Consider the following 11,789-nt stretch of genomic DNA (forward strand, 5'->3'; position numbering starts at 1 on the left):
GCAATTTTACATAGCAAAATAAAGCAAAAGCTGCTAAACAAATGAATGATTTTACATTACTGAATAAATGAACTGCCTAGCGCATGCACTAAATTACAAGGGTGCTTACTATCATTTGGGTAAATGAAGTGGGCTTAGAAAAACAAATACAGTAAACAGGTCTGGGCAATCTCTCCTTTTCAAGAAAGCTTAACCAAAAAAAATTTACTCGTTCTGTTCATAGCACATCTTTGGAACAGTGTATATTACTACTAATCTCTGCACAAAATGTACGACTTCACAGACAAAACAGGTACACGGCCAAGCCTGGCCAATAAAAACCAACGAGCATCAGATGGCTGAGACCACCACCCCTTATTCACTAAAGGGTTTGTCTGGAATGAAGTTTGTTGATCGAGATCTCGATTTATTAACAGTTAATTCCACACTGCTCAACATCCGGGCCAGTAACTCTGGTGGTGAAGGGATCGATCCGCACCCACAACAAAGAGAAGATGGAAGCAAGAAGGATTGACCACACGACCACAATGGTAGGTGTCCGGTTTTGGCGACCCATCAAACCTTTGAGGAAAGGATAGAGATGAACGATCACCCAGAAGGCAAAGAATAGCTTTCCAAAGAGGGGACCCCAAGACTGGTAACCACTGTTGATTGCATAGGAAATGCCTGCAACAACACCAACCAAGTTTACAATGAGGAGAGTTGTGGGTGGTATCAGAAGGGTTGTCCATTTGAACATGTAGAGTTCTGCAAAATCGCCGTCCTCATCTGATGCCTTGGATGTGACAGTGAAGTTGGTATCAATTCCAGCAAGCACCTTGAGCAACCCTTGGACGACAGCAAAAAGATGAGCAGAGACACCACCAATGACCCAAAACTGTTCATTCCTCCACCATTCATCAATGCCAACACCACTCCAACGCATCTCAAGGATACCAGTGGCAAAGATTGAAAGAAAGAGGGATATAAACCATATGCTGGCAACGTTACTAATCTGCAACAAAAATGAGATTCAGTAAGTTAGACGAAATAATGTTCATGAACTTTCCTTTTCAGATGCCTAAGATGCCAATATCAAATGCTGTTCTCAATTTAAATCAAGTGCTAATAGCGATGCTGAACACTAGCATGGTAAACGGTGACATGGAATATCTTTTCCTTTATAACACACAGAGAGGCGGTGAGGAAGAAATCGAAAGCAAAGATCCATAAATGGAACACTTTCAGAATAACAACCAGCTAAATGCAACCACGTAGTGACTTGAATGCAATCGACTATGGAATTTTCCATTAGTAGCACAGTACAAAAGTAATTACTGAACAGAATAACTACTGACATTATGTAGTAATTGAGAGCCAAAAAAAATACAACAAAAAAAGGTAGACAGCACAAACCTGTGGAATAATAAACTTCCCAGTAAGTAGACAGACAGCAGGCAAAGTACAATAGATAAGGAGAGGAATGGCAGTGACTGGGTAAATGGTAGTATTGACATATGCAAATCTCTCTAGCCACTTCAGCCTTCCACCATACCCATACCATATGGGGCAATGCCGGCTGAAAAGAATTTCCACGGATCCTAAAGCCCATCGAAGCACCTGGTTCAGACGATCAGAAAGATTGATTGGAGCTGACCCCTTGAATGCAGGCCTCTGAGGCATGCAGTAAACTGAACGCCAACCACGGGCATGCATCTTGAATCCTGTGAGAATATCTTCTGTGACGGAACCATAAATCCACCCAATCTGCAGAGACGGCATGAGTAAAAAGAATGATTAATCTCATGTGCAGAACATAAAGTTGATCAAAAGTTGCACCAAAGATGTCATGATAATCAGGAAGGGCATGTGAAGGCAAAGGTGTCAAAATTTCTCATGTTCAATATTACAATAAAAAATCAGTAACTAAAGCTCATGGAAACAGATTGGTGCATTCAAAAAAGATTAATGCCATGTGGAAGTGATCAAAGTTTCTTTGTCATAGTCTGTAGAGTATGTTTAATTCAGAAAAAACAAAGGCTTTATTTCACATAACCTAGGTTGAGGTTTGGTTAGATTTATCTATTGAGCAGATTTGGGCTTACTGATTTATTTCATATATAAACTACAGATTTGGGCTTATCGTGTGGTTTACGAACAAATCTCATATAAACTGCATTCCCAGTAAACATCTATATGAGAACTAGAATCCTTCAATATTCAGGAACGATTTAGAGTTCCTCCAAATAACTTTTATTCTTCTCAACACTTTCCTACGGTACGAGGTAACTAAAATTTGTTTTCAGACTCACTGAAACCACATACCTAAGTTGATAGATGAGCAAACGCAATTAACAATTCTAATTCAGTGAAACTATTCTACTTATGTTTGTCCAGATTCAAAGAAACATTTATAAAACAACCAATTCAAACAGTTTCAACATTAATTAGCAAATTCATAATACCTCACTTCCCCATTCTGCTTTATCCTCGTATCCACAACTAATCACATGAATTGCCTCTTTGAGAAGTGTCTCTGGCGTAGCAGACTGAGGGACACCACCATTCTCCATAAGCGTTGAAGCAACAAAAACAGCAGACTGACCAAATCTTTTCTCAAGGCTCATTTGTGACATCAACAATGACTTCTCATCATCAAATCCAGCACCTATTACCATTGAAAAAGAATCATAGAGTAAGAACTTAATATTAAAAACAAGTTCAAAGAAAGATGGCACTCTAGATAACGTCAAGTAGATCTTTTAAGAGAGTATGAAATTCTTTCAAGAGAACCAAAATTTCATGCGTCAGCAAAGAGATATTTAGTGGTATTAAAACTGCTAAGGTGAAGTGGACATCTGAGAAGGATTTGTGCCAAGATACACGAACAGTGATATAGTAATAAACAAGATTCAAACTGAAATCAGTCTTACATCTATCGAAACTAGTTCCAACATACACACACGAGATCCGAACATACAAGCCCACAAACCAGCTCTTACCAGCAAAGTAATCAGCTTTAAACAGGCATCTTACAATTTCTCGATCCTTGGAGAAGAGAGGAAAAAGAAAAGGAAAAGAAAAGAAGAAAAACAACGACAACAACAGGTAGCAGGAAAATAGGAAGTTGACTGTAGGTGTAACTTCATAAATGCCATACAAGCTTGTCAAATATATTAAGCTCATTGCATGTATTGTTTCTCCACTTAAAAAAGACAACGATATCGAAAAGCATATCTGCACCATCCCCCACGACTTAATCATGAAAACTATTCCACAAATCAGGTCTTGTACATTTCCTTGATAAGCTTCATTTAACATAGTAAAATATAAGTTCTTTCCAATCTCTATCAAGAATGCTCATGCATGAAACTAGCCTCCAGCACCAGTGGGTTAGATAAGTATGGAGAGACAGAGAGGGGCAGAGGGGAACAGATGGAGTGTGTGCATATGTGCGTGAGTTTCCGTCTCTGCATCTATATAAATATACATTCAAGGTAAGAAACCAAATCAGATGTTATAAAGCAGTCATCTTTTCATATAGCACAAGCATAACACATCCAGGAACCAGCATTGTACCTTCAACTCCTTCCTCTATATCCTCCAAGCTGAAGATGGGCACAGTAGGATCAACATGCTTACTAGACTTCTTTTTGTCTGATCCCTTCTTACTTGACTTAGAACTGTTCTTTTTTGATCTACCGAAGCAAGAAGAAAATAGACCTGGTTTTTTGTGCTTAGGTTTGTGAGGAGGCTCATAACCATACAGAGCTGTTCTGTTAAAGACGCATCCAGTACCCACATAAACTGGTCCTTGAATGCCATCCAAACCTCTCAAGTTTATCTAATGAACATAGAAAAAGAATTATTTTCAGTGGATGGGAAAAAAAACACTCACAATACCATCAAATCTGTGGAAATTGAACATAAAACTTTATATGAAAAATGGATGTCATAGAGAAAAGAAAAAGATAAAGTTAACAAGTAATGAAAAACTCACATCAAAGAACACAGTGTTTCGATTTGCATAACGATCACTCCTATCAATACCATCAAATCTCTGTGGAAATTGAACATAACAAACATATTTTCCAAGGTTGGGATCCATCAGAAAGCACATTGCTTCTCGCAAAGCCTTGCTGTTGTTTACATAGTGATCACAATCAAGATTCAACAAGAAAGGTCCATTTGTAAGAACAGCAGAAACACGAACCTACAGGAAAATGCGGATCATAACTCAATAGCAGTGCCAAGACAAGGACATAAGCAGAATCAGACAATCACTCATTTGCTTACAAGAGCATTCATAGCACCAGCTTTCTTGTGATGTTGGAAGCCTGGACGCTTCTCACGAGAAACATAGACTAATCTAGGCAGTTCATTACCCTCACTGTCAAGACCTCCACTTTGACCCAAGAAAACCTGTTAATAATGAAGGAAAACAGAAACTGAAGCAAGTTAACACACAATGACAACCTTAATGACAACTCAACTTCCTGGTGCATAATAAATAAAAATCAAGCAATCGACAGCTCCAATTCCATAAAGCCATCCCCCATCTTAACCCATGAAGCCTGACCAAAAGGCTAAACTTGTCTCCTCCTCCTCCCCCCCCCCCCAAAAGCCAAAACACTCACCCCACAAACAGAAAACCAAAAAAACCAAAAAAAAAAAATCTCAACAAGCTCAACATAGAGGACAAAAAGACCACAAACTAGAAAAGCCAAATAGAGAAAAATTGACTTACTAGCTTTTAATTAACATGTTACATGGACTGAGCTGACAAAATATTAAAAGGAAGAAAAAGGATACCTGAATCATGCCTGGATGATCCCTAGTGTTATTTCCAGGCCAAGGTGTACCATCTTGCATGATCCATCCTTCTTCAGGAACTTTTTGGGCTTTAGCAACAAGGGCGTTGACACGTATTTTGAACTCCTCATACTCTCTCTACAGAACAAGCAGACAATATAATGTTGAAGTAAGCAAGCGCCAAAAGAGCAAGAAAAACTTAATTTTACCAAGTGTAGCTCCTACCTTCATGGCCCTACGATCTTTCGCAAATGAAGGGTGAACTTTATCTTTCAAATAATCGATCTTCTGGGTAAAATACCACTCTGGAGCCCTTGGTTCAATGCTGTACTTTTTGCAGAAAGGAACCCATTTTCTTGCAAATTCTGATGTTTCTGATAGAGCTTCAAATGTCAACATAGCTGCACCATCATCGGAGACATAGCATGACACCTTGTCAACTGGATAGTCAACTGCAAGAATGGACAGGACAGTATTGGCTGTAACAAGAGGAGGCTCCTTCAGAGGATCAACAGTACTGACAAAAATATCAACAGCAGCTAATTGAGATGGCTCCCCTTCACGATCATATCTGTTGCACATAACAGAATTTGCCACTTTAACAACTGAGAGACAGGCCAAGATCGAAAATATTGAACCTGGAAGATTCTATAAAAGAATAAATGATGCAAACAAATAGAGATGGTCTGACCTAAGTGCAAGCCTGTCAAGGTATGTTTCTCGATTAACAGGAAGCCACTTTGGGAACTGATCCAAAATCCAAGACATAGCAAACCAAATCTCACATATCACAGACATCAGCCAAAGAGGATATGCATTGGACACAGGATTTGTTATTCGGTAGTGCAAGAAAATGCAAAGAATAGCTAGCCGGAGGACAATAACCATCCTGTAAGGATTAATCCTGGATGATGGAATAGAAACCTTTCTCGAAAGAGGCTGACGAGCTTCATCATTCCTGTTATCACAAGAAGTAACAAGAAAAAAATCAATTGCTAACTGTTTTCATAACAAAACATCAAAGGACCAGAATTTGCTCAGAAGGAAAAGCAAGAGGCAAAATGAAATCAGAGTGCAACATATCTTAGATCATGGAAAAGCATCATATGCAATTAAACAGTCTTTAATTTTCGCTATCAGACACATTGATAAACTAGGATAAAGGAAAAGGCCGTACACATCCCCACAATTGATAACAATTTGGATACCAAAGAACACGCTTAAGGATCATCCTGTTTTTGTTTAGCAAAGACATGCTAATTATGTACTTGCACAGACGCAGGACTAGTAGGATAAACTACTTCGGTCAGAAACTCACAGTAGAGAATCATCCACCAACACATCTGTGCTCGCATCAATATCTCCCACTCCTCTTTCAGAAGGAGGATGGCTAGTAGTCATCGGAACAACGTGCTTCTCCTGCTTCATTTTCCATCCATCCACTCTCTCTTTCCAGGCAACATTTCCCAACCCTGGAGAACCAAACTCTCTTACAGGATCCACAACCCGTATATTAGCTGCACATAACAAAATACATTCTTGAGATTCCAATAACAAGAAAAGGCCATGGCATAAACTAAGATGATACACAACAAACAAAGAGAGCTTACGTGATTGATTCACATCAGACCCATAAGGAAGTTGATGGATGCGTTTAACACCACCAGGATGGCCTGGCGATGCCATAGACAGGCGTCCAGGAGATGCTTGAGACAACTCCCCAGAAACCTAAAAATCAAGTGTTACTAAAGATTAGTCTGCTCGTGCTAAAAAATTCAGGCACCAAGTGCAAAATAAGAATCCAAAAACATACATCTGTTCCGTTTGTTAGCAAAGGAATGTTATTGTTGGATACTTCTTTATCATATTTTGGTAACCCAACGTCTTCGCCACGTCCGTAAGTCATATGCCAGCTCAACATGCGCTCGGCAACCTTTTGCTTCTCATTTTGAGTTTCTGCAGAGTAACGAACATCACTTACATTATCATCAGCAGAACCATCCTCCTCTCCATCACCATCAATTGCAGGGCTTCCTGCAGTTTGAGAAATTTAGCAATTTCAGACATCAGATGATGACAAAGTCAATATCTTGATCTTGATAGACAATCCACATATGAACACAGCCAAAATAGGAATGGACAAAATTAGCAAAATCAATTGTATTATGCCAAAAATCAATAGAAAACCCACATATGACAACTTGCTTGATATTCTATAACATAAGGTGCAATATCAATTTTTCAACTGTGTTATTATGCCAAAAACAACGCCAATTATGGAAAAAGATCTGTTGTTTATCAATTGCTAAAATACTTTTGGAATTCCCTCATTTCTGTATGAAATCTAGTTCTCCTGTGAATGCACTTCAAAGCATCCATCTCTCTAGTAAAGGTACACCTTCAGTCACATTATCAAGCTTTCAGCAATCATACATGAACCACAAAAATCTTGTGCCAAGTATACCTTTATGTCTCTTGTATCTGGTTTTGCACTGAGGGCAAGATTGATTTCCATCCTTCCTCTCATATTCATAACATGGCCTGCATACAGGGAATGCACAGACATCACAAGCAACAAATGGCTCCCCATCCACAGTTTTGCCAACAGTATCACCACAGATCTGGCAAGCCTGCCCACATAAATTCTTCAAGACCTTCCCCTGTAATAAGATCATCACATTTTCCAGCATTCAAATACGGTCATTAAATTTACCAATTCACTAAGCTGATAATTAACTTTCATACACATTATATTAAAAAAAAAAAAGTGATCTTGACGACATACACATATCCAATTCAAGAAAATGTTAAAAAATGCAGCACCTACAAAACAATTTCATTTTTTTAAGAGCAGCAGAAGAAAAAGGTTTCAATTTTTCCTAAGTTGAATAACCACTAACCTTAGTTTCTCCTTCTGATTCCATGGTCGACTTAATAGCTTCAAATGTCAGCCACTGGATTTGCACTCAAAAATCCAGATCCTCACGCAATGTGAGCGGAATCCACATGCCAAGAACCTTCAAATTCTTCCCTAAAGCAAAATAATCTCTGCAAAAGCAGATCTTTTAACTAAACAAAGTCCCTCAAATTATAGATCAGATATAAAATCAAAAAACCGACCTGAAAAGTTAACTTAAGAAAAATTACGCTCCACTAAATCTGCAATATCTACGAAGTTTTTTCTGAAATGATAAAAATAACCTAATTTTCAATCCCTGATTTTTCTGTAACAAAACTTTAGCTTCCATTCAACATTTAAATGAAGTAAACGAACAGTCAACCTCAACTGATCCCATTACCAAAAACAGAAAATATTTTTGGCATTGACTGACATAATTTTCTCTAATAACCCACTTAAATGAAGCTAGCAAAACAATGCCCATACCCACATGCATCTTTACCCATTAAACCATTCACAATTCAGATCCCAAATCACTTAAAAAACAAAGAAAATGAGGACACGAACCTCAAGATCTAGGCTTTACGGCTTGCAATCTCCGCCGACAAAATTATCCACTACAGCATATCACTAGCCCAGAAAACCCCTTCAATCTCAAACCCGATCAGCACAATTCAGAGCTGAGAGATAACAGAAAGAGTTCCAATGCTGCAAGAATTAACGGAATTGAAATCGACCCAGTTCAGTTCAGACCTCAAAACCGACAGCCCATCAACTCTCTCTCTCTCTGTCTCTCTCTCTCTCTCCTTTCTCTCTCTGAACTCAAGAGAGATGTCTGCGTCTGTGGGCAGCTATTTTCCAGCAATATAAAAGGAAAGGTGGGGTATAACTATAAAACAACACCAGCAAATTAAATAATTAGATAAAAATGAGGACTAATAATTGATAAAGAATTGATTTTGGCTTAGAAGAGACGAAAGCGAAAGGGGAGCTGTAAATGAGCTGCTGCTAAGAAGTAAGAAAGAGGACGACTTAGTGGAGTTGTTGGGAGTGAGAGATGATGAGACGAGAGTGATAGAGACTGACAGACTCACTCGGGAACTCCACCGACAGCGTATTGCTGGCTGCTAATGGCTAAGACTTTCCTTTTAATTTCTTGTTTTTGATTTTTTTTTTTTTTTACCGTTTGCTAATGGCTAAGGCTTCCTTTTTGAATTTCTTGTTTTTGAATTTTTTTCTGTATCTATTTATTTTACCAAATGCCAATTGCAGAAGAAAAAATAGCCAGTTTGGATTACTATTTTTTGAAAATTTTATATAAAAAATATATATACAGTAAAATATAATAAATTGATGAATGTGAGATAAAAAAATAATTAAAAAATGTGTCCATTGAGAACGTAAAAATTTTTAGATGGAAAATTGCAGTCCAAACAAGGAATTTTATTTTGAAAACTCATAATATGAAGCCTTTAGATATTATCTATTAGGAGTTTGGTGATTTTTTGAAAATTTGAGAAAATTTTCTAGGTGTGTTTTATATGCAAAGTGTAAATGGTTCTTGATAATTTTTACGAAAAAATTTATTAAAATATAACCACACTGAGAAAAATAAGTGAATACTGACCGAGAAATTTTCTAAATCCTTTTCATTATCTCTATTTTCTAGTTCATTTTATTCAAACTTTTTTATTGGGGTAAATTTAAGTGAATTTGTTTTGGCTTCTTTTTTTATTTTTATTTTAAACAACAAGAGTTGATCCATATTAGATGCTTTTTAAGTTTGGTGCTTTTTGGTCTAACTATATTTTAAAAATTTTAAAAATGTTTAAAAACTTGAACTTTGATATTTTTTTGATTCAAACAAAAAATTTTACCAATTTTTCTTTCTCTTTATCCCTCATTGTCCGGCCTTTTTTATATGTAACTTGTTTGTTTTTTATTTTGTGGTTGATATTTGATAATGCATAAAGAATCGCCAATAGTATAGAATCAAGTGGGGCTTTCATCAAGTAATTTTTCTCTCCTAAATGTTGTAGCTAACTAAAAAGAATGGATAGTTAATTGTTTAATTGGGTTCTATGCTTTCTGGTTTGTCCATCGTCAATATTTTGCTTATAACAAAAAAAAAAAAAAACACACACACACACACACAAAATTATTAGACACAAAGAAAAGAATTATTCAAAGCCACTATGGCAGTTAGTCTGGTATCATGTATAAGTATACTAAACTATTTGTCAAACTCCTCAATTTTATTATTATTATATATTTTTTTTACCTAACACGATAGACCTATACTACTCTATACTAAAAGGAGGAGGGGACTGTCAAAACCGAGCTTCAAGAATAAGATACAATGAAGACTAGTTGAAGAAGAAGAAGAAGGAAAAGGAGGAATCGAGGAAGAAATAGGAGAGACAGATGAACTAGGAATATGAGAGAGAAATTGACTTGAAAATTCTGATATTGCCTAATGGCTTTTCACCATTTACAAATATATATACATGCTTATCTTTACTACTCAATCCAAAGCCCTCCACTAAACTACAATATTAACAACTAAGAATTTGGATTATCTAATACATTTGGGGCCATGACAATACTCCCCCCTTAAAAGAATCCTTGTCCTCAAGGATTGAGTTTTGAAACTGAAAACTGGATAAATGCAACATTCATAGAAATCTTGTGAACTATTTTGGTCAACTTCAGACAATCAAAATGTAGCTTCATAATCTTCTAATACTAGTTGCTTTCCCAATGGCAATGTGCTACTCAAAGACAGGGTGCAACTGAGAAATCTCTTTGATCTCACCCTTCCAAAACTCTATCAAAAGTTGTTTTTTAAGTTGGAACAACTCCTTTGCAACATCTAGTTGTAGCCGGTCCTAACCCTATTCCATTTCTGAATTTTGAGTTTTAAGTTTTCTAAATTCTACACATATTTCGTAAAGAGTAAATGTGAAACCCTTGAAAGCAACAATTCCCTCAAACTACCAGTGCCACCCTTAAATGTAGTCACATACTCAATCCAGTGCCACTGATTTAATCATTTCCACATCCATACCAGCTTGGTAACCACTAAGGCCATCAAAAACAAGTGTGAAACTTGTATTTGATTCAGTAGCAAAGGATGAATCTTGATCATTAGAAACATCTTCAAGGAGAGACATGCAACCATTATTCAAGTTTACCCAAGTGGCTATTCTATAATTTTGGCTTGGACTTTGATTAATACTTCTTGTAAGAGTGCCACCTTTGAACCCAGTAGTAATTTCAACCGATGCTTTAATCACAAATTTGGACTCCTTTCCGATGATTCCAGCCAAGTGCTCTTGAAGGAAAACATTGCGATAACCTCTCTAAGGTCTCCTAGCTTCAAAAACTGTAGCACAAATTTGGTGTTTGCCTTCGAGGCACTAATTACATAATCTCCAATCATTCCAGGACCTCCTAACAATATCAACAACCTGAATTCTTCAACAGCTTTGTGATTTTTTTGAACAACAACCCATAGTTGCAATACACTAGGCTCTTCCACTTCATCTTGCAATCTTTGCCTTTCTAGTTTATGACAACCCTCAACAGATTTAGACATATTAATCTCTCCTTTCATCAATTGCAAGTCGTGTGACTCAATATCAACGAGTGTGTTTGGATAGTGATTATTTGGAATAAATATTTTAGATAATATTTAACACTCCTCCAAATTAGAGCAGATAACCGAAATAATGTTTGGATATGGCTTCTTTGGACTTTCAATCTTGGACCGAAAGTACTAGCTAATATGGACAAAAGTTCTGTTTTGACCATTCCAAAGCAAATCCAACGTGGCAAGGTTGGTTGTAATCAGGACTAGCTCAGGACATAAGAGAAGTGTGGGGCCCGCATTTTGCCCATTCACAAACGAAAATAGTTTCAGAAGGCACAATCGGGGCTTTGTAAGTGCATATCCAGGAGCACTTTCAGTGGTAAGCACAAGCGTGGGTGCATAGATACAAGTAGCTTGATATCGTACTAAAAGGCAAAGGCATATGAATGGAATTTTACCATTTCCGACGAACAAAACCCAGGAAGGAATTTATTTCAAGACAAATCC

General features: G+C 37.1%; 1 protein-coding gene across 2 annotated transcripts; it reads right to left on the reverse strand.

Moving 5' to 3' along the window:
- Positions 1 to 34: 34 nt before the first annotated feature.
- On the reverse strand, positions 35 to 8,809 carry LOC113724179 (cellulose synthase A catalytic subunit 3 [UDP-forming]-like). 2 transcript variants are annotated; one of them, XM_072075594.1, is made up of 15 exons: positions 8,258 to 8,809; positions 7,692 to 7,839; positions 7,256 to 7,451; positions 6,605 to 6,825; positions 6,402 to 6,519; positions 6,110 to 6,308; positions 5,483 to 5,749; positions 5,017 to 5,362; positions 4,792 to 4,929; positions 4,276 to 4,401; positions 3,980 to 4,192; positions 3,559 to 3,823; positions 2,445 to 2,647; positions 1,396 to 1,746; positions 35 to 994 (listed from the first exon to the last, which is right to left on the reverse strand). In XM_072075594.1, the coding sequence occupies exons 2-15, from the start codon at positions 7,713 to 7,715 to the stop codon at positions 410 to 412; spliced, it is 3,252 nt and encodes a 1,083-aa protein (XP_071931695.1). In that variant the 5' UTR covers positions 7,716 to 7,839; positions 8,258 to 8,809; the 3' UTR covers positions 35 to 409. The 2 variants fall into 2 exon arrangements, with proteins under 2 accessions (XP_071931695.1, XP_071931694.1); XM_072075593.1 differs by having other exon boundaries at positions 6,110 to 6,519; positions 8,258 to 8,793.
- Between the last annotated feature and the right edge of the window lie 2,980 nt (positions 8,810 to 11,789).

The sequence above is a fragment of the Coffea arabica genome, chromosome 2c, assembly GCF_036785885.1.
Source record: "Coffea arabica cultivar ET-39 chromosome 2c, Coffea Arabica ET-39 HiFi, whole genome shotgun sequence".
Taxonomy (NCBI): Eukaryota; Viridiplantae; Streptophyta; class Magnoliopsida; order Gentianales; family Rubiaceae; genus Coffea; species Coffea arabica.

What these genes read in the sequence shown, in the direction of transcription:
- LOC113724179 (XM_072075593.1), bottom strand. Translation starts at nt 7,715, where the DNA reads ATGGAATCAGAAGGAGAAACTAAG. An exon ending in TGCTAACAAACGGAACAGAT is followed by an intron (nt 6,520 to 6,604) that starts GTATGTTTTTGG and finishes CTTGATTTTTAG; the next exon opens with GTTTCTGGGGAGTTGTCTCA. An exon ending in AAGATCGTAGGGCCATGAAG is followed by an intron (nt 4,930 to 5,016) that starts GTAGGAGCTACA and finishes CTTGTTCTGTAG; the next exon opens with AGAGAGTATGAGGAGTTCAA.